The sequence below is a fragment of the Pongo pygmaeus genome, chromosome 21 (genome assembly GCF_028885625.2).
Source record: "Pongo pygmaeus isolate AG05252 chromosome 21, NHGRI_mPonPyg2-v2.0_pri, whole genome shotgun sequence".
NCBI lineage: Eukaryota > Metazoa > Chordata > Mammalia > Primates > Hominidae > Pongo > Pongo pygmaeus.
The window spans coordinates 20,659,179-20,685,380 of record NC_072394.2 but is presented as its reverse complement, the minus strand read 5'-3'; the positions used below and the strand labels follow the sequence as shown (position 1 = coordinate 20,685,380).

The following is a 26,202-nucleotide window of genomic DNA, read 5'->3' as shown; positions in this document are numbered from 1 at the left end:
TTCATAAAGCCCCAAACAGGAAACAGCCCAGGTGACTATCAACAGGAAAACTCTCCCTGTTTTTTCGTTTTTGTTTTTTTGAGAGTCTTGCTTTGCCCCCTAGGTTGGAGTGCAGCGGCACAATCTCAGCTCACTGCAACCTCCGCCTCCCAGGTTCAAGTGATTCTTGTGCCTCAGCCTCTCAAGTAGCTGGGATTACAGGCATGGGCCATCATGCCTGGCTAATTTTTATATTTTTAATGGAGACGTGGTTTCACTATGTTGGCCAGGTTGGTCTTGAACTCCTGACCTTGTGATCTGCCTGCCTTGGCCTCCTAAAGTGCTGGGATTACAGGCATGAGCCACTGCATCCAGACTCTCCCTGTTGCTTTATTTATTTATTTGAGACGCAGTCTCGCTCTGTTGCCCAGGCTGGAGTGCAGTGGCGTGATCTTGGCTCACTGCAACCTCCACCTCCTGGGTTCAAGCCATTTTCCTGCCTCAGCCTCCCAGGTAGCTGAGACTACAGGCGCCCGCCACCATGCCTGGCTAATATTTGTATTTTTAGTAGAGATGGGGTTTCACCATATTGGCCAGGCTGGTCTCGAACTCCTGACCTTGTGATCTGCCCACCTCAGCCTTCCAAAGTGCTGGGATTATAGTTGTGAGCCACCGCACCCAGCCTGCTTGTTGCTTTAAGGTAAGTCCTTGCAGGCCTCTGAGCTTGGGCATTTTAATTTACAAAACCATGCGATCCCTGGCTGTCCTCCCTGGTAGGTCTGGAGGAACCACATCTCTGTGCTCCAGCTGAGCACTTGACCCTCTCGGAAGCCGTATTTAGAGCCATCCTACCACCCTGTGCGGTGCCATAAAACTTGGCTGTGGGCTCTTCTGACCTCTAGAGAGGCTTCTTGAAACAGGAGGCCTTATAGGGGGATGTCTGCTTCTGAACTATGTAAATCATGTGGCAGGTACTAAGATTCACAAGGCTGCACTTAAGCTCTTAAACGGAAACCTTTATCCACTGAATCAATAACAGGAAAATAATCAGAGGTTGTCAAAATGATAAAGCCTAGAGGGAGTTATTATTTCTCTCAACTGTGTAACTATTTTTGTAAGCATTACAAGCACACTGTTATGGAGACGGCTGATTCTTCAGTGCAGAGACCTGCCTTTGATAATGAGCACACGGCCTGATGTGATCAGTAAACATTCCTCTGGAAACACTTGCCACTTTGGGAGGCAAGGCAGCCCACTGTTTTGGGTGTAGGAAGCCTGCAGAACCGGGTCTGAGTGGGTCCAGGTAAGTCCCCAAGCTCCTGCAGGCCTGCTTCTCTCTCGGCGGCAGGGCGGAGATGCAGGGTACCTGCCTTGAGGCTGAGGATTCAATCTCTGACCACACAACGCACAGTCCAGTATGCATCATGCCTGACACACAACAAGCACTCCATAAACACGACTACCATCATTCATTTACAATTAAAGAAGAGGTAAGTATGCTTACCTGACCATGATTTTCAAAATCATTTTCAAGGCAAATCCAAGAATCTGATGAGTGTGAAGACACTGGAAGAACCTGACACCACGCAGGCTCCTTTCTCAAGCACCCCGATGCCCGCAGGTGAAGGGGCACATGCCAAGGACAAGCCCGCCTTAGCTCTGGACATTGTTCATCGTGTGAGTGAGCAATGCTTGAGTGAGAAACCTGACAGCGGTGTCCCCATAACTTCTGCCGCCTCTGGAGCCACACGGCAAAAGCCAGCGTCTGACAATCCTTTGGTAATAGTGAAGACACCTGTTATATGGCTGTCCAGCCAAAAGCTCCTTGTTGCAGGATGAACAGCCCCCGTTGTTTCAAACATGCCCCACATCTCATGGCCTCCACACAGGTCGTATTAAACACCTCTACCAGAGACTGCACGCCAAGTGTGGCTCCTCAAAGACCTTGCCTGGGGACTCTGCCACTGACGGCTGCGACCCGCACACTCCTGAGAGCTCCTTCCTGGAACTGCCTCATTTCTCTCATCATCCTTGATTTTTTGAGATGGAGTCCCAGTCTCGCTCTGTCACCCAGGCTGGAGTGCAGTGGTGCGATCTCTGCTCACTGCAACCTTCACCTCCCGGGTTCAAGCGACTCTCCTGCCTCAGCCTCTGGAGTAGCTGGGACTACAGGCGTGCACTACCAGGCCCGGCTAATTTTTTGTATTTTTAGTAGAGACGGGGTTTCACCATGTTGGTCAGGCTGGTCTCAAACTCCTGACCTCGTGATCCACCCGCCTCAGCCTCCCAAAGTGCTGGGATTACAGGCATGTGCCACCACACCCGGCCATCATCCTTGATTTTATCCAAAAATGGTATTACCCTAGTCTGAATATCACATTTACCTTTTTTTTTTTTTATGAGACAGTCTCACTGTTGCCCAGGCTGGAGTGCAGTGGCGCAATCTCGGCTCACTGCAACCTCTGCCTCCTGGGTTCAAGCAATTCTCGTACCTCAGCCTCCCTAGTAGCTGGGATTACAGAAGCGCACCATGCCTGGCTTTTTTTTTTTTCTTTTTTTGGTATGTTTAGTAGAGACGGGGTTTCACCATGTTGGCCAGGGTGGTCTTGTACTCCTGACCTCAAGTGATCCACCTGCCTCGGTCTCTAAAGTGTTGGGATTACAGGCATGAGCCACCATGCCTGGCCACACTTGCCTTCTGATGACTCTGAAATGGTTCTAAAAATCAAATTCACCCTGCAACAATGATTTGTTGTGCCTGAACATATTTAAAAATGTTAAGGTAGGGCATGGTGGCTCATGCCTGTAATCCCAGCACTTTGGGAGGCCCAGATGGGCAGATCACCTGGTCACGAGTTCAAAACCAGCCTGGCCAAGATGGTGAAACCCCATCTCTACTAAAGATACAAAAATCGGCCGGGCACAGTAGCGGGTGCCTGTAATCCCAGCTACTCAGGAGGATGAGGCAGGACAATTGCTTGAACCTGGGAGGTAGAGGCTGCAGTGAGCCCAGATTGCACCACTGCACTCCAGCCTGGGTGACAAAGGGAGATTCTATCTCAAAAATAAATAAAGTAATTAATTAATTAAAAAACAAGGCCGGGCACGTTTAGTTTCTTAACAAAAGTTAAGAAACTAAAATATAAAATTACCTTTTGGTTAACTTTTAAAACTATCTCTGTGGAGAAGCCTTCCTAATTATGACATGAAACCTAGAAGTCACAAAAAGATAAATTTTTGGACACATTCTATCACAATGGGCTAATTTCCTTAATAAATAAAGATCTACAATTAACAAAAAAATGATGACAATCTTATAGAAAATTGGCAAGGGATATGAACAGATGTTTCACAGAAATACAACTTAGATATACCAGATGAATTAGATCCATGCACATTAAAACTACCAGTTATCATTTTTTTAAATCTGCCAGAATGGCAAAGATTAAGCTGGCTGTAGCTGTTAGGACGTGGGGGAGGCCAGCACCGATGCTTGTCCAGTAGGATTGAAGGCAACGTGGCAACGTCTGCTTATGCCCTGAAACTCACTGCCCTGGGATCCTGACATCCAGACACGGGGACTGCAGGACTGAGGCAGCTCAGTGGGCAGCTGTGGGTGCTAAGTGATGTGGGGTACGTGGGCTGGGGTGGCATGTGGGGCGTGTGAGACCTGTCTGAGCTCGTCAATGCACACATCCTGAGGGAACAGAATTTTCAAGCAACCCTAGTTTGCTTCTTTTACGATGTGCATGTGTAGCTATTTTTGACAAATGAGAGCCTACTTCATTATCACAAAAGACACTCGAGAGAAATGACTTGCATACTTTGCCGGGCCCAGAAATATTCCATGACTTATTTGGTGCACTTTTGGAAAACTTCCAGTTGTTCGCCTTTTTCAGGCATGAGGTCACCGACCTTCTTTAAATGGACCAAATTGATTTTGGCTTTACCTTCATGCATCTGATTCTCAGCCTCCGGAGTTCTTTAAATATTTAAGCTGGTGGATATTATGGAAGTAAAGGCGCTGGCGGGGACCCAGCCCAGGTGGGAGGGAGGAAACTGTTCCTCTTTTTGTCTTTTGTCCTTTCCTGCTCTGTGCAGGCCTCTACCATGTGGCTCCATCAGCATTCGCTGCAGCCCTGGGAGGCCCTAGGGCCAGACCCTGTCCTCCTGTGACAGTTGGTTGGCGGGGGGGGGGGGGGGGGGGGGCTTCAGGCACAAGCCCTCAGGGTGTGGGCTGGTCTGCAGTTTCCCTGGCATGCGACACCTTTGGGACGCTTCCAGACCAAAACCAGATCCTTGCTGAACACAATGACGTGGGGACTTGCAGCTCACTCAAGGTTATGTGCCCAGGCCTCACCTGGCCATGCTGTGGGCTGCTGGCCTGGCACAGGAGGAGCTCTGTGCTCAACAGATGCTGGGAGGGCCAGGGCCACCAGCCAGACCCTTCACCAGCCCCAACAGGACTGGAAATATGCCACCCTCTTTGGCAGTTTTTCTAAGGTTTAGTAAACAGGGATCTCAGGTGCCAGGTGGGCAAATGCTACTGTCACTCAACCAGAGGAATCCCAGAGAAGGGGAAGCCCCTGTCAACCTTTTATTGGGAGTGGAACACATGAGGTTCAGCTCGTGCTGGGCACTGTACATTCACTGAAGCAGCTCAATGGGCTTGGCCCCGGCACCCACACCACACTGAGCAGGATGCACGGCCCAGGGCTCACACTGTCCATGGAGGAGGTGGGGTCAGCCCGAGGTGGGCGGATTGTGGCCCGAGACACCAAGAGCTTGGTTCTGGGACTGTGGCTCAGCTGACCCGCGGCACAGCTGCATCTAAGACATGGCCCTGGCTAGGCGGGAACGGCTCACAGTAGCGATACATTCACAGGACACAGTCAGTGTCCAGAAAAGGGGGCTCAGAACACAGTTTCTACACAAGCACTTGGCACCCACACGACAGAGACTTCACTCAAGCAGCACAGCCACAAATAGTTTACAGCAGCTCATGCCCGGCATCTGCCCATGCTGGGAGACTCCCTGAAGGGTGGGCACCTGCCGTCCATGAGGAGGTGTCTCCCTCCATCATTAACCCCAAACCACACAACGTGTGAGGAGAGCAGGCCTCTGGGTGAACTCACACATTCATACCCAAGGAAGAGGCAAACACACTCAAGTCCAGAGTTCCCAGTGGTGCCGCCCAGACCTACTGTCCTGGGAGTGTGATGACTGTCCCTCGGCTTCCGCAGAGCAGCCAGGACAGCCTGCACCGCCTCCCAGACTCTCGCAGGAAGGGGAGCTCTGCCCTGGGGAGGAAACTGACAGGCTGGGAGACAAGACTCCCATCGCAGGGACACGCACAGCAGCAGCCACAGCCCCGCGGACGGGGCATGGGGATGGGACAGGCAGGGAGCCACACTGCCCCCTCAGTGTGTGCCTGTGGTTCTGTCCTGGTCCTGCCCACTTGGAGCCCAGGCAGACAGGTGGCATTGAGCAGGCCCCAGGTCCAGACAGCCCTCTGGCCAGATGTGACTGGAAGAGGATGATGCCAGGGCAGCACCAGGCCTTCTGCAAGTCCCACAGCCAGTGTGCAGAAAGTGCCACCACGGCCTGTGCTGTGGCTCCTCAGGATGAAGTCACGTCCAGGACAGGAGGGTTTATGCAGACACACAGACACTGCTGACGGGGACAGGGATGGCTCGGCCACTATGAGGCTGGACTCTTCTGTCTGTTCAGGGAGTCGATGTAATGAAAAATGGCCCCCAGAGCCCAGCTGGTCTCAACATTGTCAATTTTCCGAGTGAGCTTGAAAAGACAGAGAGGGAGAGGGGACCATCACACAAACAGGAAAGGCTTGTGCATCAGGAGGCTGTGGCTCCTTGGAAGCCAGGGATGCGCAGGGGGACACGACCCCAGCAACTGGAGAAGTGGTTCCAGGACCCTCACTCCATAAAGGGGCTGGGGCGTGACCTGAGGGCACCCTTACCTTCAGCACTTTGCTCCTGGGAAAGCCGAACTCCTGGAGTAGCAGGCTGACGTAGGTGAGGTCCATGCACGCGAAGGGGCCGCTCTGTGGCTGTGTCTCCAGGGTCCGACACACTGGGGATGAGACATGTTCCTTCACGCTCCAGGTGACTCCCACCCGGGGGCGGAGGGGCAAGTGCAGACCCCAGTTCCACCCACTACAGGCACCCGCTGGCTCCGCACTTTGGATTCACAGGCAAGGCCGCAGCTGAGTGCAGAAGGCACCCAGTGCACAGCACAGGCAGGTGGGCAGCAACCCCGGCTGCCACTGGGTCTGGGCTCCAAGGGGATTTGCACGCCTGGTGTTAGGGTCATGGGCCAATGTCTCCCAAGCCACATTTCTACATCTAAGACCCTGGACACCTCTCCCAGGTGTCAAGCTGCATAAAACCTAAGCTTTCTGGGGAAAGAAAACACCAAAGCCAGCTCAGAACAATCCACTCCTGCTCTTGAGGAAGGACAAATCCACCAAGAGCTGTCCTGGGATTCTGCTCAAAGCCTTTTCCTGCTGTAGTTGTGGATACCCAGTGTCCATGGGCACAAATGGGAAAATGACACAAAAGCTTTAAAAAAGCCACTTTTGGGGGAGGGGAAGGGTAGTACTTTTTCTGGAAAGATGTACAAAGTTGAGCTCTTTGGATCCACACGTTGGGAAGGGCAACCAAGAGCAGGAGATGTTCACCAAGGCTTAGCTGCTGAGCCAGGCGTGAAGGAGACAGTGGAAAGGCATAGTGTGTGGCACAGGGTCTGCTGGGCTAGTCATCTGCAACCCTGGGGACAGCCCTCCACCCCACATCCCAGGCTCCACTCTGTAGGGCCTCGGCTTCTTAAGGGTTGTGTGACAATCATGAACTTACTGGGACATCCCAAGGGAAATCACTCTTGGGGTTACCCTAGTAGCAGTAAAATGGCATCAGAGGAAGTGGAATCGAGGGACCCAGTTCCTCATGACTCCATGAGGGTGGGATGAGGACGGTGGTCCTTTCTTAGCTGGGGCCGAGGCCCCTGCCTGTGGCCATTGTTTAGGAGGGGCTACACCCAGGAGAGTCAGGGCCAGCGCCTGCGTCACGAGCATCACGGGGCGCCTACCCCTGCTGAGATGGCCCCCACAGCATCACTCACCGTACTTGGCTGCGATCTCGAAGTCCCCCACCACCAGGCTGCCTCCCTTCTCCGCATCTGTGGGAGACACAACACCCAGTCTGCAGGAGCACCGTGAGGTTGGTGATGCCACTGAGATGTGAGGCTGGCACGGGGAGTGCCAGCCCAAGAGCCCCAAGGCACTAACTGGCTTCTGAGGCAGGCCCTCCAGCTGTAGGCGGCACTCACATGCTCTGAGGGCGGCTTCTGGGTGATGTGGCGTGGGGTGGGCTTGGAGGCTGAGAGGGTCACCCCACAACCCAACCCTGCAATGTCCCCCGCGAAAGCTCACCAGGAACCCAGGACCCCAAATTGAGTAAAATTTTAAGTTAAGAAAAATAAAAGTAGAGAAATTGAAATGTTTCCTGAAGCCATAGCACTGAGCTCAGCAACAGTATTCTGGTATCAGTTTCCCAAATGTAAAAAAAAAAAAAAGTTCTTGAAAACTAAAGTGAGGGGTGGTTTATTGGTGGCCTTCCGCCTTGACCACCCCCTTCCACCCAGGCCCAGTCAGCGGCAGCTTTGTCAGCACAGAGACCCGCCGGAGGCCGCAGGGCCCGGAGAGCCGGCACCGTGTCAGCCTATTTAAAACAGTAGTGTTCTTATCCTTACCACAGGCCATACATTCTGATGTTCTCACCATGATAGTGACTCTGCAACCCCCTCCAGAGTTCCCACACAGCCTGACCACCACTAGCCTCAGCAAACTGAATACCCTTTTCCGCCCTAATCTGGCTTCCTGGGCTGTGCAGGGTGAGTCAGAGAGACTCCACATTCAGTGAGCTGATCCCTCCCACGGGGACAGGGCAGCCACCCGCAGGTCACAGGAGGCCTGTAGCCAGGGCTGCAGGGTAGGGCAGAGCGGCTGAGTCTGAGACAACGTGGGCCAGTGCAGGGCAGGACCTGCCTTCCAGCAGGAACTAGAATCAACAGCAAGTCACCAGCCACGAGGTTTTACTGAAGGGCTCAAAGAACTGATCTTTTCCTTAGGATGAGACGCCTTCTCAAATCTGCTTCTGGCCTCCTGCAGGGATGTGACAACAGGGTTGCTTGCCTGCCACCAGCCTCAGGGAGCACACGCCCTCCACCCCCGCCCCCCCACCGCCCTGACCTTCCTGCTCAGCCCATCCGGGGCCCCTTACCTATGAGTCCCACACCAGCTGCAAGGTCGTAATAGTAGGAGAAAGCATAGAAGTCCACATGCTTCACTTCCTCCGTCCTGTGTACTCTGTTTTGAAGGACCTCTGACACTCTGGCAGCACACAGCTCGTGCAGGCTTGCCGCTGGGGACAAGCACAAGGCTAGCGGTCAGTGGGCTCTGAGCACCCAGGCCTCACAGCTGCTTGGGGCCCCTCCCAGGGGACTTGAGACTCTGACCTGAATTGTCAGGAAAAGGCAGGTCCAGAAGCCCCTAAGACCCCATCCCAAGTTGGGGCTGCTCCCCGCACAGGTCAAAAGCAGCCCTCAGGAGCCAGGGCATTGTTGGTCCCCGCGCAGGGCGTGAAGACCGTGGGCACAAAGGCAGCAGCAGACCTGGACTCTGAGGAGGAGGCTGCTGATGCCTGACACCAGCCGGCCTCTGGCCTGTTGGAACCATCTGCCCTACATTCCCCCTCCGCCAGCCCCAAGTCCCACCTCCTCAGGGGGGCCTGCACCCTCCCTATGTCATAGATAAGGAAGTGGAGGCCCAGCTCACTTGCCAAGCTCCCATGGCTTGAGGGAGAGCAGGAACAGAGGACCCCGGAGGCCAATGGACCGTGTGGACGTCTGAGGGTGCCTCTATGCCCCACACCTCGACCCGGCTTCCCAGCTTTCCCAGTCCTGCTCCACCAGGCCCCATCCTTCCGAGTGCTTCCAGGGTTCCCATGGTCCACAGATCCACGCTCCGACCCTTCGATCTCATTTCCTCCTGGTGTCCCTCACCAAGCCACACCACCTCCTCCTCATTCATTAAACACAGCAGCTGCCAGAGGGCCCCGGTGTGTGCTGCTTGTGCGGCCTGGGGTGCTGCTGCTTCAGATCTGCGCAGTTTCTTGAAACCTCCTCCTGTCTTAGATCCCATGTTACCCCACGAGGCCGTCCTTGGCTGTCCTAGTTACAGCTGCAATTGCCCTCTCAGACCCCCGCCTCGTGTTATTTCCCTTGGAAGGCTTTTCCGATGAGCTTCACTGTCTGGCTCCGCCTGTGGGACACAGCTGTGCAGTCCTGCTGTGCCTGATGCGGCCCCCCGGTACATGCACCAGTGGGTGACTGAGTTGGAAGGATCTGAACGGTTCCTGAAGGCACGCACCCCTCATGCCGAGTGCCCAGTCTGGGAGTGGCGTTTGAACATTTCTCTCAGAAGAAACTGCAAGGGCGCAGAGCACCAGAGCCTGCCCAGGGCCAGCGGGCTCCATGGCCTCGAGCAGGATGGGTGGAAGCAGACCCTCCCTCTATTCCTGCCCGGCACAACACAGAGTGCCTGGGCTCCCAGCCCCAGCCCTGCATCTCAGCCCCAAGCTGGTCCAGTCCTTCCTCCCTGCAGGCCTGTTAGGAAATGAGCCCTCAGGAGGAAGCTTCTGGTGATAGTCAGGGGAATGTTGAACAGAGGCAGAGGGAAGGAGCTGGCTCTCAGCACAGACACAGGCCCTTGCAGCCAAACCACCTTCACTTCCAGGGCAGGCACAGGCTCTTCAAAGAGATGTCAGGAGCCCCCTGTGGAATGTCCCATGGGATGTGGGAAAGGCAAGGGGGAGAGGAGGCCGCCACCCTCACCCGCAGAACCCAACAAGCAGCAACCCTCCCCGTACCTGCTTTCTGCCCTGAAACCCTGTACGTGACTTCTGCGTGTTCCCACTCTCCTTTGAAACTGGGAGACAAGCAAGGGCTGACCAACTCCTTTCCATCCTTAGCTGAAACAGAGATGAAAAAGGAAAGAGAAAGGAAGGTATATCAACGCCATGGTCTAGGGCTGAGCTAGGAGTCGCAGAGGCCCTGGCTTGACACAGGATGGGGGAACCTGAGTGGCTTCCAGGTCCACTGGGAAGGCAACACCTCCCTGGGAAGCGGCAGCAAAGCCTCGTTGGCCAGGAAGCACACCGCTATCAGGACCATGCCCAGCTCACGGCCCTGGGCACGCCGGGTGCCAGGCACTGGGCCAAGGGCTGTTCAGTGAAGTGTGACGACAGTCCTCCTAGGAGGGGAGCCATCATTACCCAGTTTTACAGGTGACTGAGGCTGTGAGTAACTGGTAGGTTGGTGGCAGGGCCAGGACAAGTGCCACCAGGTGCCACCATGCCTTGAATGGAATCTGCTGCTCCAATACACACAAGCCGGGGGCTCAAAACAAGCAAAGGAAGCGTATTGGTCCCAGGGCTGGCCCCAGTATCACCCTTCGAGGATGGCAGGCTGCTGTCCCATCGAAAGGTGCTGGTCCCATCCCTGGACTCTGGCCTGGACCTGCTTTCCTTGATGGAATGGGCAGGAAATGGTGGCCTCAGGGTAGCCTTCCTTTTTTGAAGCCACCACAAAAGCATCCCAGGCTGCTCTGCTGGGGCGAGGCCATGTGGAAGAGCGCCCAGGTCTAGACAGCTGCCCAGCAACAGGCACGTGCACAGAACCCCAGGACCCCAGCGGGGGGGTCTGTGCACAGCCACAGGCACGTGCATGGATCCCCAGGACCCCAGTGGAGGTGCTGCCCAGATGAGCCTGTGCGGTCTGCCGTGAGATTCCAGCCGTGACTGCTGTTTGCTGTTCTTTCACTCTACTTGGGGGGGTCTGTTATGCAATAACCGGTAACAAAACAGAGACTCATTCTCCTGGGTCCTCACCGCCCCGAAATGTCCAAAACAGGCACTTTGTACAGCCTGACGAGGAGACCATGAGACCTTCTTGCTGCTCTGCTGGGTGTGAGAGGACTCAGGTCTGAGCCACGACTCCCTGGGAACCACAAGGGGCAAAGAGGTACCTGCCTTTTCTCATTGGCTAAATAATAGGTGTTTTTTGGCCCCAGAATAAGGGCTGCAGGTGTTTCTGAGACATCGACATGGTTTTTGTTTGCAACAAAAGAAATCCCATTATGAAGATAAACACCAGGATTTGAAAGAAAAAATTGAAGTAGGGCGTGCACGGGAGAATGAAAATTCCGGTTGAACATCCTACCCTGTCAGATAGCAGGCCCTTGGAAGAGGTGGGCAGGGGTGCTGGGCCAATGGGGCACTGGGGGCTGAGGTAAGGGCATTTGGCTGGAGCACACGTGGGTGCTGGTGAGCGCCTCATACACGCATCAGACACTAAGGCCTTGGGAAGGCCTCTGTGGCCCGGCCAGTTCCATCAGGGAAGAGAGGCACCACCAGCCTCAGGGCCGTGCTCCCGCCCCTGAAGCAGACCATGGCAATCCTGAGATCTCCTAAGAGTCCATGCCTGCTGTGATGCCCATTATAAGGAGCAGAGGCCCTGGCCCTGATTCAGGCTGCGTCCCCAGGTCAACTCCATGTCTCAGGAAGGACCAAGCCCACATTTCGTGACCCTTCGCTGAGCAAGGGAGGAGGGATGTTCTTGCAAGGCTGGAATCATGAGCGAGAGAGAAAACCTTTCCCTGACGGCAAGAGCCCAGCACCCACCACGGCCCTCCTGTGCTGTCTGTACAAGGTCCTGTCTTCACATCCCTAAAGCCAGCTCCCAACGTAGGGGATGAGTGTGCAGTTCCCTGGTTCCCTCAGTTTCAGCTCAGTGCTTCAGAAGGGATTTCATCAGCATCTTTTAAAAAGTAACTTGGGGCTCAGTGTCGTGGCTCACGCCTGTAATCCCAGCACTATGGAAGGCCAAGGCAGGCAATCATTTGAAAGCAGGATTTCGAGACCATCCTGGCCAACATGGTGAAACCCCATCTCTACTAAAAATACAAAAATTAGCTGGGCGTGGTGGTACACATCTGTAGTCCCAGCTACTGGGGAGGCGAAGGCATGAAAATTGCTGGAACCCCGGAGGCAGAGGCTGCAGTGAGCTGGGATCATGCTACTGCACTCCAGCCTGGGTGACAGAGCGAGTGAGACACCGTCTCAAAATAAAGAAAGAAATACCTTGGAAGGTGGACAGGTACAACACCACCCTGGGTTCCTGCCCCATCAGGGTGCCACCAACAAGATCTGCAGCACACCCCTCCACTCGCGTGCCCTGGCCTGGCTGGGTGCCCAGCATGCAGCGGGACAGCAGTGGGGTGGGAGGGGTGGAGGGACCTCTCCCGCAGGGACAAGCTGCTGCCCTCCCAAGGGGCTCTTCGTTCCCACTGAGAATGGAGGGCAGAGGCTGTGAGAGCGGGCCCGGGGCAACACGTCCACTCACCAGGCTGCCCCTCCACGCCGCCCAGGATCGCCAGGCGTGCCGACATCAGCCCGAGCCCAAGGTAGCTGTGGGAACGACACCTCAGTGAGGGCGGCTGCCATGGCAGGTACAGGGCATGGCAGGCTCACCTCTGAGACCCAGCCCGAGTGGGGAAGGGGGAGCTTGCAGCAAGGCAGTTAGTGAGCTTCTCTGCTCCTTCTAAAAGCCTCTTTCTGTAGAGTTGAGGAAACTTAGCTAATTAATTCAACACATGAGGGCCTATCATACGGGAGGAGCTCATCCAAGAGCTGCAGACACTGTGGTGAGTGGGACCAACTCGACACCAGTCTGGGATGCTCCTGCTTTATAACAAGAATCGACTGAAGCCTGCACGTGGCAATCGGTGGCCCGGAACACTCCTGTGTGGCCCATGGTTCCTCCCACTTCTCAAACCTTCTCCAAAGTAGAGCAGAATAAGCACACATGGAGGAATGTGCACAAGGAGAAATGTGGGTATACTGTAGACACATTAAAGGATGAAGGAAGAGGACAGAGGAGGCGGGAGGAGGAGAGAGAGGTCTGGGTTAATGTGCGTATACTGTAGACACATTAAAGGATGAAAGAAGAGGACAGAGGAGGCGGGAGGAGGAGAGAGAGGTCTGGGTTAATGTGCGTATACTGTAGACACATTAAAGGATGAAGGAGGAGGACAGAGGCGGCAGGAGGAGGAGGAGAGAGAGGTCTGGGTGGATTCCCAGCACAGGGATTCCCAGATCTGCCATACATGACCTCAAGAGGGCCATGCGAGGCCCCGGGAGCTGCATACCCACCCCATGGCGCCTCCCTATGCCCGTTCCCGAAAGCAGACCTGTAGGAATAGAGCTTGTAGGTCCTGTTAAACATCCGCAGTGCCGTCAGGTAGCCGGGTGGGGAGCCCTGCAGGGTGCCCTGGAGAAGAACGAGGGTAACTATGCTTCCTGCTGGTCTTTCTAGAAAATTCTCCTCCACCCACTGAATTCATTTGAAAGAAAGGGGATGGTCAGGTGCAGCCAATTAAATGAGCTGTTCACTAGGCCGCTGGCTACGAGACAGGAGCAGGCAATAAGGAGCCAATATCCCAGTGAAGAACGGTGCTTCCTTCCCACAGGCAACCTCTCCCATGCTGACAAACACGGCCCAGACACGGCGACGATCATATCAGTACCTACAAGCCCACCCTTCCATGGAAAACTACCCATAACAGGAGGATGAGTGGGTGAGGAGGGAACTGTTTTTAAAGCAGCAGATGCCTCAATGGGAAGTGTTTTCATCTCCTTTAGGATATTTATCTTGAAAAGGCTGGAAGCTCCCTCCCAACCTATGAACTGGACGAAATCTTTCTGCTCTTGTTCCTTTCGGAACCCTGAAGGGGAGGGAGGTAGCACTTCATATCCTCTGGCCCAAACGTTTCCAGTTATTCTCTAATTTATCACCCCTCTAAAGACCAAATTTCTGTTTTTGGCTTTTTTCCTGGTGGAATTAAAGCTCCAAGCCAGAAGCATCATCTGTGAGTGAGTCCAGCTCTCAGAAGAGGAAATGACCGCAGGGATCCAGAGGCCTGGCTAACCCCACCCCTCACCCCACTCCGCAGCACCTCGGCAGGCCCCACCCTGCACCCCCATGGGGGGGTGGCCTCGGGGTGGGAAGAGCGCTGTGGTCGGCAGGGCTTGTTACCTCCACGCGTGGCAGGAAGGCGATCTGAGTGGATCCTCCGCCCAAGTCCAGCATGCCCACGCTGCTCCCTCCTGGAGTTTTCAAGCTGCCTGGAGCACAGCAAGCAAAAACAGCACAGGGGGCGTTAGTAAGATCGCGAGAACCGCAGAAAAGCCAGGGTGAAAGCCAGGCCCTCAGGGGAAAGAAAAACAAGACAGAGAAGTAGCTCAGCTATTGACAAATCTCCATTTAAGGGTACATTATATATCCAAGGGACAAGAGTAATGGCTCCACCAGCTGTGGTTTAATTTGGATCCTGACAGGACAGCACGAACCTTCAGGGGAGATACTGAAACTGCTGTATCAGCTGGGAGGGAGGCCGCTGGCTTAGCTCCCAGGAAGAGCTGGGCCCTGCTCTGATCAGCCCATCTCCACTCCCCAGAGCATCTCAGGCGGAGGCTCCCAACCCACCTCTTAACATTTCTATCCCCCAAAGTGGCAAATGGGCAAACCTGACAGGAAACTTCTTTCCTTTTTGTCCGTACAACAGAAACACTGCTCTTTCCCATAATTCCAGCAAAGGGACAAAAATCCACGTGCACTAAGAAAAATGACTCCTTGTCACTTGTTTCTAAAAACAGATGTTTCTGTTCCCTGTTCCACCTACAGCAGAGGAATCCAATTAGAAGGTGAATAGCATTCACATCACATTCAATATTGGAAGATATGACTGGTTTGATTCGTTACTTCTCTTAGAAATGAGAGGATGGGGGTCCTGGTGGATGTTCTGCAGGGGACAGGGCAGGGGCTGTGCTGGGAGAAAAATGCCCCAGACCTGCAGAGAAACACCCCACTCCTAGCATCTACACCTGTGAGTCAGGTGGGTGACCCCACCCATCCCCAACACCCTGTGGTCAGTCAGCAACACTGTCAAACCCTGAGGGGTTATCTTAAAGAGCAGAAATGAGGCTCCTGCTCTCGAAAGGCCCAGCTGAGCCCTCTGCAGGCATCTGTGATCGGCTAGCCTCTGTGATGCAGTGTGCACACACCTGTCAGGAAGTTGATGGTGATCCACGCCGAAACGCCTGCAAGAGAGTGTCACAGGCATTATTTTAATCACTTGAGATGCTGACAGCATAACACACAGGACCGTTAAATGACTATTTGCAGATCTGGGGAGCATAATGGGATCACTTCTGCACTGCACTCAGCCTTCGGATCATCGGCAGAGAGGTGCATTTCTCATAAATGAATCCAGCAGCTTATGGCCGGCTGTCCTGGGACATAGCACGCTGAATCCTAAAGCACTTCACCAAATGCTGCGTCTCTCCTCCGGTTATTACTGGCCTCCTCTTTTTGGAAGAAGCAGAAAAAGAACCCAGTGCTCCCCTTCCTCCTCCATACACACTCACTCTCAAGGTCATATTGAAGACCTATCAGGAGCTAGTGAGGAACCTTAAATGTCTCTTAGAATTAACAACACAACAACATTCTAAATGTGGTGGCAACTGGAGATTCTCTCCAAATGTTCTTAAAACTAAAAACACAATGTTTTTAGAAGCTTCATTCATGCCAGGTTTGGGGTTGGTCAAGATGATAATCTGTCTCTGACACTGACTCTTTTGTGACATGTCAACTGTGAATCACAACGGGGCTGTAACAGCCATGATTCTTTACTTGAGAACCTGACGGGGGAGGAGGCTCCCACATGGGGCGGGGCAGGGTGGGGGATGGTTAGAAGCAGCAGGATTGCTCCCGCCCACCTCACTGCACAGCCCCACTGTACAGAGGTGCTTCCAGCCATTTACCTTCATCTGTTCCGTTCATGATGGAAACACAGTCATCCCCTACAAGGAAAGGCGATGCTTTAAATACTTCTTTCACCTAAATGTAAAGAGAGACATTACTTCATCCTTTAGAATGAATGAATGAATATATTTATTTATTTAGCTAGCTAGCTAGTCAGTCAAGTGAAGCAGTGTGGGTGGAGAAGAACAAAAAAATCTGTAACTGGTTGTGATCAATTAGTTGTAAATACCACTGCACTCAGACCGGCTTTCTTCATCCTTTAGAATTTATGGTTAAGGGTTTTGCATCATGCTATTGGCAGGCAGTAACAAAACCCCAGGGGCACCTGCCATGTTCTGTGAGTGTGTTCAGGCCTCTCTAATCCATTTCAAGTTAATCCACCGCTAGGGCTCGCTGAGGCCCATGCTGCCCTGGAGACCCTGTCCTAAGCCCGCTGGGGCTTAGAAGGGCTCTGGGGGCTGCATAGACCTGGGGAAGCTGGGGCACACTGGGCCTGCTGGGCTCCAAACATTGCCCTGCTTTGGGATGTGAGATAAAGGAGCCGGAAGCCCCCCAAGGCAGACGGCCACCTTCACCAGGGCCCTGGCCTCGGGGGGTATTTCCTTGCCCACGTTTCAGCAAGATCTACCCACAGAAGCTTCAGCACCTCTGCACACCCCACCTGCACGTGTGCACAATCCAACCCTGTGACGGACCCTGACAGGCGTGCCCTGTGCCCTCCTCCTGCAGGTAAACGGGTGGAGGCAGCACGGAGGGTGAGGAGGACCCACTGCGGAAAGCTGGGCAGCTGGGGACACACTGGCCCTGACGTGCCGGGACTGGGAGAGGCCACAGGGTCGCTTCGACAGTCACGTCTGAACATCGGACCAGGAGCAGGATGAGCAGCTGACATGGGGAACAAGCAGGCTACAGCTGCAGCACCGGGGCTCAGCACACACGAACTTCTGACCAGGATCAAGTCCCTTGAAGGCACCATGCACTTTTATTTATTTTTATTTATTTTTTTGAGACAAGGTCTTGTTCTGCTGCCCAGGCTAGAGTTCAGTGGCATAATCATAGCTCAGTGCAGCTTTGACCTCCTGGGCTCAATTGATTTTCCCACCTCAGCTTCCTAAGTAACTGGGATGACAGGCATGCACCACAATGCCCAGCTAATTTTTGTGTTTTTGGTAGAGATGGGGTCTCGCTATGTTGGCCAGGCTGGCCTTGAACTCCTGGGCTCAAATGATTCGCCCACCTTGGCCTCCCAGATTACTGGGAGTACAGGCATGAGCCACCGTGCCTGGCCCACAGTACACTTCTAAAATCAAGTTGCTTTCCTTATTATAAAACATGGATTCACTCTAGAAAACACGAATAACCTTAAATGTCACAAGGAACAAAGCATCATCTGCCCACCATCCCTCCACCTAAAAGTGATGCTGCAAACTTTTCTTCAGAAGCATCTGTGTCCTGCCTGATGGTGCGGCACTGGTGAGACAGCAGGTGTTTTCAGTCATCAGGTGCCCCTGAGGGCTGGCTAATGGCAATGGGGAATGGCCAGGCTCACCTTCTGCAGTAACTTCTGGGCCTTTTCTCCAGGTAACAGGCGTAAGCCAGCTGTGGCCTTGAGGACCAGAGGGGTGGCCTTCCAGAAGTCGAACGGAATGTCCTGTTTAGCAACATCCAGTAGTTCTTGGATTCCCTGAGCGCTCTGTGAACGTGGTAAGAGCAAAGCAGGGTCTGTCAAATGCAGCACACAGGGTCACACGTGCTGCTTCCACCCTTTTGGGTTTTTTTGGTTTCTGGAGACAGTCTCACTGTGTTGCCCAGGCTAGAGTGAAGTGGCTTGATCACAGCTCATTTGCAGCCTTGAATTCCTGGGCTCAAGTGATCCTCCTTCCTCAGCCTCCCAAGTAGCTGGGACAAGGGCGTGAGCCACCATGCCCGACTAATTTTTAAAAACTTCTGGCCAGGCATGGTGGCTCACGCCTGTAATCCCAGCACTTTGGGAGGCCAAGGCGGGCGGATCACAAGGTCAGGAGATCAAGACCATCTTGGCTAACAGGGTGAAACCCCGTTTCTACTAAAAATACAAAAAATTAGCCGGGTATGGTGGTGGGCGCCTATAGTCCCACCTACTCAGGAGGCTGAGGCAGGAGAATGGCATGAACCCAGGAGGTGGAGCTTGCAGTGAGCTGAGATGGCACCACTGCACTCCAGCCTGGGTGACAGAGTGAGACTCCATCTCAAACAAAACAAAACAAAAACAACAACAACAAAAAACTTCTTATAGAGACACTGTCTCTGTGTTACCCATGTTGGTCTTGAACTCCTGGCCTCAAGCCATTTCCTGCCTCAGCCTCCCAAATTGCTACGATCAGAGATGTCAGCCACCATCCCTGGCCCTTGCTTTTATAAATATTTTTTTTCTGATTTTCAAAATCTGCAGGAAACAGTGATGCAAGTGGTACTGGCAGATGTGTGGGAACACAGGGACCAGGTGAAACATGGCAGGGGGAGGACAGGTCAGGAGAATAAGCCTGCTGTTCTACTGCAGCCTGGTGACCCAAGCCCACATCCAGACCTGTGCCAATCCTCACGGGCGATCTCAGGTGAGCCTCAGCTCCGCTGGACATTGCAAAGGTGTGGCACTAGGCAATTCTGGGGTCCCTCCTGGCACTAAACCCCATGATACCCACATCGAGGAGCCACTTCACCTGGCAGAGTGCTGGATCCAGAATCCAAGGCTGGATAAGGCCCTATGTCAGTGTGTGCATGAAAGTGAAGGCCTGGGAATGTGGCCGGGTGTTGTAGACAGGTGCAATTCTGTGGGGACACGTGGGTCGCATCTGTCCAAGGGAAAAACACGTTCCTCCTATCCAGAAATCCCACTCCAATAATTCATCTTGGGAGGCTGAGGTGGCAGGATTACTTGAGCCCAGGAGGTCAAGACCACCCTGGGCAACACAGCAAGATGTCCATCTCTACAAAACATTTAAACATGAGCCGGGCATTGCAGTGTGCACCTATGGTCCCGGTTACTTGGGAGGCTGAGGTGGCAGGATCATTTGAGCCCAGGAGGCAGGGTTGCAGTAAGCTGTGATTGTGCCACTGCACTCCAGCCTGGGTGACAGAGAGAGACCTCATCTCAGGGAAAAAAAATAGAGAATTCATCTGAGCGATGCCCCTTGCATGTGTGGGTAATGAAGTATGTGTCAGGTGCAGCCTTTTTCTACTGTCAGGAGAGAAAGATTGGACATTATCTAAATGTCCTTCAGAAGGGGACTGGTTCCATGAGGTAAGTGTGCAGCATCCATGCAATAACATTCAGCCAAAAAAACTAAGGAGGCTCTGCACATGCCGACATAAACGCTCTCCAATTATCCCGCTCAGCAGCAAAGTCAAAGGCCTCGGTGTGGACACCACCATGGGTATGAAGTAAAAATGGGGAGAAGAATACAGATGACTCTGTTTACATACACATCAACCAGCCTCAAAGGATGCTAAGAGCCAGGATGTGGGCCTCCGAGGCAGCCTGTAGTAGGAGGGACATCTGTGCTGTCACCCTGGGGAGCGTGGACATCTCTCCCACTTGAATGTGTGTCACCTACTCAAACAAGTAAGGCCTTAAAAATCTTAGGAGCTTATTCTAAATTTATCTAATTTAATCAGGTTTAACTGTAAGGTCACTCTAGAATCACTAATTTCAATTTCTTTTTTAACTAAGCTACAGGAAAGCAAGGCTTGAACTACATTGTCTGAGACCATGACACATTTGTGGACAAGAGCAATGTACTAGCTCATGACTTAAGAAATGCTTGAAACAAACGGAAGTTACAACTCTCTCCATAGCCCATTTTTGAGTGCCTCGGTAGAAAATCAGGCATCCTGCATTAGTGCAGCTGTAAGCTTTAAGGACTTTAGATAGAAGTAGCAATGCTACAAACTTACATAAATCATTATTTGACAATTTTAGTTAAATTTCCATTTATTTGGTTTTGTGGATTTTGCATAATACATTTCTTTTGGATGGGGTCAGAGTCTCACTCTGTCCCCCAGGCTGGAATACAGTGGTATAATCTCAGCTCACTGCAACCTCCACTTGCCATGTTCAAGTGATTTTCCTGCCTCAGCCTCCTGAGTAGCTGGAATTTCAGGCGTGCGCCACCATGCCTGGCTAATTTTTGTATTTTTAGTAGAGACGAGGTTTCACCATGTTGACCAGGTTGGTCTCGAACTCCTGACCTCAGGTGATCCACCCACCTCAGCCTCCCAAAGTGCTGGGATTACAGGCGTGAGCCACTGTGCCTGGCCTGTAATATGTTTTTAACTTTTTTCTTTAAATATAAGGTCTCACTCTGTCACCTGTGGCACAATCATGGCTCACTGTAGCCTTGACCTCCCAGGCCCAAGTGATCTTCCCACCTCAGTCTCCCAAGTAGCTGGGATGACAGGTGTGTACCACCATGCCTAGCTAATTTTTAAATTTTGTAGAAATAGGGTTCTCACTCTGTTGCCCAGGCTGGTCTTGAACTCCTGGGCTCAAGAGATCCTCTTGCCCCAGCCTCCCAAAGTGCTGGGATTGCAATTGTGAGCCACCATGCTCGGCCAACATTAATTTTTTTTTTTCAGTCAATGTTTGCTATCTGCAATCAGAAACCACAACAAAAAATTAAAAATGTATTATGCAAAATTCACAAGACTAAATTAGTGTAAAAATTTGAATAAGCAAACTGTCAAATAATGATTTTTGTAAGTTTGCAGGATTTGTGCTTCTGACCTGTACCAAGACCTCGGGACCCCCAGGTTGGAGAAGTGAGCGCTGGCACGGTGGAGTCAGAGGATGGAGCCAGGTGGGGGCGCGTTCTCCTCTGGGCTCACGTGCTGCACACCTTCTCTCTTCTGACCATCCCAAATGGCATGAAATGCCCAGGCAGCACTGTCAAAGCCCCCTTCCCTTGTGAAGACAGCCTACCACATTCAAAGGAAAAGAACTGGCTTGAAGACATTCCGCAGTTGAACAGGGAGACATGGGAGAGGATCCTTACCTTTTCAACATCATCAGCATAGGCAGAAAGACCTGGCTTCAGTGCTTTGAAGGTTTCGTGGGTTAACGTGGGAGTTTCTAAGGGGAAAACATGTTGAAAAGGGTACAACTATGAATACACACATGAGAACACATACAATCACGACTAGCCACACTTTTTAAAGACAGACACTAACACAGACCAATCCCCAAGTGGCAGGGGCCCTTCAGCTATTCCTTGTCTAAATTCTGACTCTTTGTTCATCAGAACAAGATGAGTATAATACCTAATGTCTTGGCCAGAACATTACTTCTTAATTATTTTTTTAAAATTATATTTATTATAATTATTTTTTAAAGATTATATTTATTATAATTAATTTTTTTAAACAGAAGGGCTCTTGCTATGTTGCCCAGGCTGGTCTTGAACTTTTGGGCTCAAGCAATCCTCCCATCTCAGCCTCCTGAGTAGCTGGGGCTACAGGTGCAAGCTATGTGCCCTGCATTTTACTTTTTAAGAATCCAACTTTATGGCCGGGCATGGTGGCTCACGCCTGTAATCCCAGCACTTTGGGAGGCCAAAGTGAGCAGATCACAAGGTCAGGAGTTCGAGACCATCCTGGCGAATATGGTGAAACCCTGTCTCTACTAAAAATACAAAAAAATTAGCTGGGCGTGGTGGCGGGTGCCTGTAGTCCCAGCTACTCGGGAGGCTGAGGCAGGAGAATGGCATGAACCCGGGGGGCAGAGCTTGCAGTGAGCGGTGATCGCACCACTGCACTCCAGCCTGGGCGACAGAGCAAGACTCTGTCTCAAAAAAAATAAAAATAAAAATAAAAATAAGAAAAAAGAAAAAAAAAACAAAAAGTAGCTGGGCGTGGTGATGGGCATCTGTAGTCCTAGCTACTCAGGAGGCTGAGGCAGGAGAATCACTTGAACCCGGGAGGCAGAGGTTGCAGTGAGCCAAGATCGCACCACTGCACTCCAGCCTGGGCAACAGAGCGAGACTCTGTCTCAAAAAAATAAAAACAAAATAAAAAATAAAAATTCAACTTTACTGAAGATAATTTACATACAAAACAACTGTAACAGTGTTAAATTTTAACAGTTAATTCTTGCCAATTCAATAAACAGAGGAATAGGATAAGTGACTCCAAACTGAAAATAGGAACACCATTTCCTTGATTCTGAAATGAATTTATTAAAGGGTTCTCAAGATTAGGGTTTCTTCTTCATTTTAAAAAATGGAGTGTTTTAAATTATTAGGAGTGGTATGAACTTGTGCGTACAATAAGGAGGCATACTAAATTCAGACATGAAGACTGGACCAGAAAAGATCAGGGACAAAACTTTTTGCAAAGTCTTTTCTTTCCAAAGAGAAAACCCTGGGACGTGGCTCCAAAAGCATCGCAGGCTGATGTCTGTTGCACACTTAGCTTCGAAGAAGCTTTCCTTTTTAATTAATTATTAATTTTTTAAAAGTTCCACTTAAAAAAAATTTTTTTTTGAGATTGAGTTTCTCTCTTGTTGCCCAGGCTGGAGTACAATGGTGTGATCTTGGCTCACTGCAACGTCTGCCTACCAGGTTCAAGCGATTCTCCTGCCTTAGCCTCCCACGTAGCTGGGATTACAGGCTTTGAAGCCACTTTTAGAGATAAGCAGATATGGCATCTAAATATTTCACTACTGTAATAAGTTAAAAAATAAAGCAGATGGAGTCAAAAGTAAATAAAATATACCACTCAGCTTTGGAGACAGCAGCTAGAAGTGTCCAGCACCAGCAGAACTGTGCAATGCCACGATGGTGTCTACCCCACAGGTTCCAGGTCAGCCAAGAAGAGCGTGAGACACCCAGGGAACCTGCCTGACAGGGGCTGCAAACTCTCACTGGCTACGGCTAGAGAGACACGGAGGGCGAACCTCAGGGGCACGGGCACGAGAGAGGCATCAGGGAACCAAGGGAAGAGGGTGGTCGGAGAGCAGAGGAACCGGGTGGCGAGGGGGACCCCTCAAGAGAAGCCGCCCACCCCGGCCTGAGGCCCACCCTGGAAGCATAGCCAACGGAGCCCAGGCTCCAGCTCCCTTCTCCAGCTGAGACCCCTCTCGGCTGTTGCCCCTGGCCATCTTGGCCCACCTGGCAGCTCCCGGTCAAGCCCAGAAGCCTTTGCTATTTATCTGACTTTCCTGATGTTCTGGCTCCCATGGGACTGAATCTGGGGATACTTCCTGCCTGAACTCCCCACAAAGCCCCAAACACAACCACTGGCCTAAATCATGGTCCTAGCCACCTGACCTGCTGGTGAATGTGGGGAGGGGACAGGCCACCAAACACCTCAAGGTCTCAGCTGCCCTTCAGCATGGTCACCACTCACTAGTGTAAGAGTGATCTGGGACTCCCCGGAAATTCAGATGCTTGGACCCCAGCCCACACCGGCGTCAGCACCTCTGGGAAACTGCATTTAGACAACCTCCCAGGTGAGTCTGTGGCAGGGGACCCGGCCAACACCGTAGCATAGGGGAGGAGATCCCGAGAGCCCTGCCATGAGAGGCGGGTACCTCTGGGGGGCCGGGTGAACTGGAAGATGTGTACTCGGGTGCCAGTGCTTCCTGCATCAAACATGATCCCGTAGAAGACCTCGTGCCCGTCTGCAGCTGTCCCCAGGGGGCTGTGGGCCTGCTGACCCCACTGGGCCCCCGGGGCTGCCCTGGTGATGCTGAAGAAGGCCTGGGTGGTGGTGGCCCGGTGCCACTTGATGTAGGCAACATAGATGAACAGGCCCACACACAGCCCCAGGGGGTATGCCACCTTCGCCACCCGCAGGCTCCCGTGGTTGGATATTTTTCTCATCCTTGTTTGCCAAGGACCGTGCTGCGGCTGCTGGCGGGAAGGGGGGAGAGGCAGGAAAAGCACGTTAGGGTGCCAGGATCCAAGAAGAGTCAGACATCCCCAGGTCCAGGGACAAAATGTTCAACCTGAAACTGCTCCGTGTTCCCCCCAGGAATCAGAAGCTTCATTTGATCCTCATAATTATTCCAGAAGGTGTGATCCCCATCCTACGGAAGAGGAACTGAGGTTTATAAAGGCAGGATGGCCTGCTCAAGGTTGCACACATTGCAGGTGCTGACCTGGCGCACAGACCACAGTGGCTGGCTCCTCTAAGGGAGGGTCCCACCAGCTTGGGACACATGGAGATTTACGTAAAAAAAGCCACATGTAAATGGTGTTCCCAAACTGTTCATGGGAACAGAAGAGCGTATCTGATTCAGTCTTTCAATCCTCAGTTATACTTCTATTCACGCAATTTACTTTTTGAAAGGTTTAAACTCCGTCCCTTGGGCAACTACTGAGAGCCCCAGACAAACCTGAAAAATGTAGCTTGTTTTTCTGGAAGTTTCATAACAGATACCTTTTTTCATTCACATAGCCCATTCCTGCCAAGGAGAAAATAATGTCTGTGTACTTCCAAAGCCTACAAAAATTCTACTAGAGTAGCAAAATAAATTCACTGGGTGCCATTATTTTTGTTTCGATATACCCAAAACGAAAGCATTTGTTCAAGTTTCATTGCCTGCTCCAGTGCGAGGCAGCATGTGGGAACCTGAGGCTTCAAAGGACAAGAAGTGCGGGCTGACTCTAGGGCCCCCAACCTTGGGAACGTCCATCAGCCTGTCCCTCCCTCACTCTCTCAGTCGGTCCTGGTGAGTGGCCACTCCTAGGGGAGCACGGGTCAGGAGGGTGCCGGGCTGGAAGTGGCACCGGCTCTGCCCACAGCCACGTGTGACAGTGGGCAGCATGCCCCTCAAGGGGACCAGTTTCATCTGTAAGGTGGGGCTGCTCATTGGAGAGCCCCTCGTGACGCTGGGGATTCAGTGTGCTCAGAACAGGCTGCAGAGAAAGCACGTGCCACACGCGGGCTTTACAGAAGGGCAGCAGGAGGTGACATCTCTGTGGAACCAAGGACAGCATGGCTGCACTGCTGAGGAGGGGGCAGTAGCATCAAAGGGGCAAGCCCGTGGCGACCTGTGCTGCCTGAGGCTGTTTGGGCACAGCAGAATGGAAGGACAGGGCCCGTGGGGCAAAGCACGGGGAGCAGGCCATTCCTGGCCCCTCCTTCCTGAGGTCCTGCCTGTGGCCACAGCTGGATATCCTCAGGCCCAGAGAGGTAAGACAAGCACTGCCACAGTGCCCCGTGCTGAGGGGAGAGGCCTCACCAGTGGCCTGGCCACCCACACTGGCGCAGGAGACAGGAAAAACCACCCTTCCCTGAGCATCTGCCATGGGCAGGGCTGCAAAAAGGCTCTCCTGGCAGGTGCCAAGGTGCAGCCCCTCCCCAGCCCTATTCTGGGCCTGGGTCCCACCACACTCGGGAGCTTCCCACAGCTCTCAGGATCATGTTGCAGCCTCTGCCTGGGCCTGTCCCTGCCGGCCCCTGCGGCTTCATCGCACTCCTCTTTTTTCCTTGCCCACAGTGCTCTGAGAACAGTGCCTTCTTCTGCACCTAGAACTCAGCCTCTCCCTGCCTCAGGCCCCTGGCACAGACTGATATGCATTCCCAGAAAACTTGTCCCACCACCCTGGCACCGTGTCTTCATTCTGAAACCTCCACTGAAATGTCACTGCCACCCCCTTCCCGGATGCCCCCAACCTCCACATGCCCCATCACGCACTCTCTGAGCTCCCTTTACCCACCACCAGCAGTGATGAAACCAGTATTCATAGACCTGATTCCTGTAGGTCTGTGTCTCCCCGCTAGGCCATGAGCCCCCAGGGCAGGGACTCAGCTTGTCTTGTGCTGCTGCTGCCCAGCATGGCATCCAAGCCCTTCTCTAGAATGGAAGAGGCTGCTCCTCCACCCCGCACCTTCTATAATGTCACCAGACACACAACAGAGTCCTGTAGAAAATCCATAAACAGGGAGAGGACATAGCAAGATGGCAAAAGAGGAAGCTCAAAGGCCCTCGTTCCCCCACAGAGAAACACTAAAAACAACTAGAGACTGGTTAAAATATTGCATAGGAGCTCTGTAAAACAGGCAACGATCTACAGCAACCAAGAGAATGCCCAGCCCAGAAGCAGCCATATTCAGGATGTCAGGAACTCTGGGGTGTTTCACTCACCCCTGCCCCAGGCCTCCCCAGCACGGCGCCGCCTGATGAAAGCAGCAGCCAGGTTCCCAATTCCTTCCCTTGAACTGGAGGGAGCGGAGCGGACGTTTCTGCAACATCCTAATCTGTCTTGGGCTGCCTGAGGAACA

General features: G+C 52.6%; 1 protein-coding gene across 7 annotated transcripts in view; it reads right to left on the bottom strand.

Moving 5' to 3' along the window:
• Positions 1 to 4,545: 4,545 nt before the first annotated feature.
• Positions 4,546 to 26,202, bottom strand: part of ENTPD6 (ectonucleoside triphosphate diphosphohydrolase 6) — a 30,693-nt gene continuing 9,036 nt past the window's right edge. The window contains exons 2-16 of one of the 7 annotated variants that reach the window (XM_063659424.1): positions 24,311 to 24,379; positions 23,921 to 24,001; positions 23,504 to 23,825; positions 20,970 to 21,046; positions 17,489 to 17,632; positions 15,939 to 16,014; positions 15,180 to 15,215; positions 14,152 to 14,240; positions 13,307 to 13,386; positions 12,460 to 12,524; positions 9,927 to 10,028; positions 8,280 to 8,420; positions 7,120 to 7,176; positions 5,960 to 6,072; positions 4,546 to 5,778 (exon numbers count right to left, since the gene is read on the bottom strand). In XM_063659424.1, coding sequence (XP_063515494.1) covers positions 5,680 to 5,778; positions 5,960 to 6,072; positions 7,120 to 7,176; positions 8,280 to 8,420; positions 9,927 to 10,028; positions 12,460 to 12,524; positions 13,307 to 13,386; positions 14,152 to 14,240; positions 15,180 to 15,215; positions 15,939 to 16,014; positions 17,489 to 17,632; positions 20,970 to 21,046; positions 23,504 to 23,825; positions 23,921 to 24,001; positions 24,311 to 24,364 — 1,536 coding nt within the window. In that variant the 5' untranslated portion in view covers positions 24,365 to 24,379 and the 3' untranslated portion in view covers positions 4,546 to 5,679. The remainder of the gene's footprint in view (positions 5,779 to 5,959; positions 6,073 to 7,119; positions 7,177 to 8,279; positions 8,421 to 9,926; positions 10,029 to 12,459; positions 12,525 to 13,306; positions 13,387 to 14,151; positions 14,241 to 15,179; positions 15,216 to 15,938; positions 16,015 to 17,488; positions 17,633 to 20,969; positions 21,047 to 23,503; positions 23,826 to 23,920; positions 24,002 to 24,310; positions 24,380 to 26,202) is intronic. The other 6 variants (XM_063659425.1, XM_063659426.1, XM_063659427.1 and 3 more) reach the window with 6 other exon arrangements.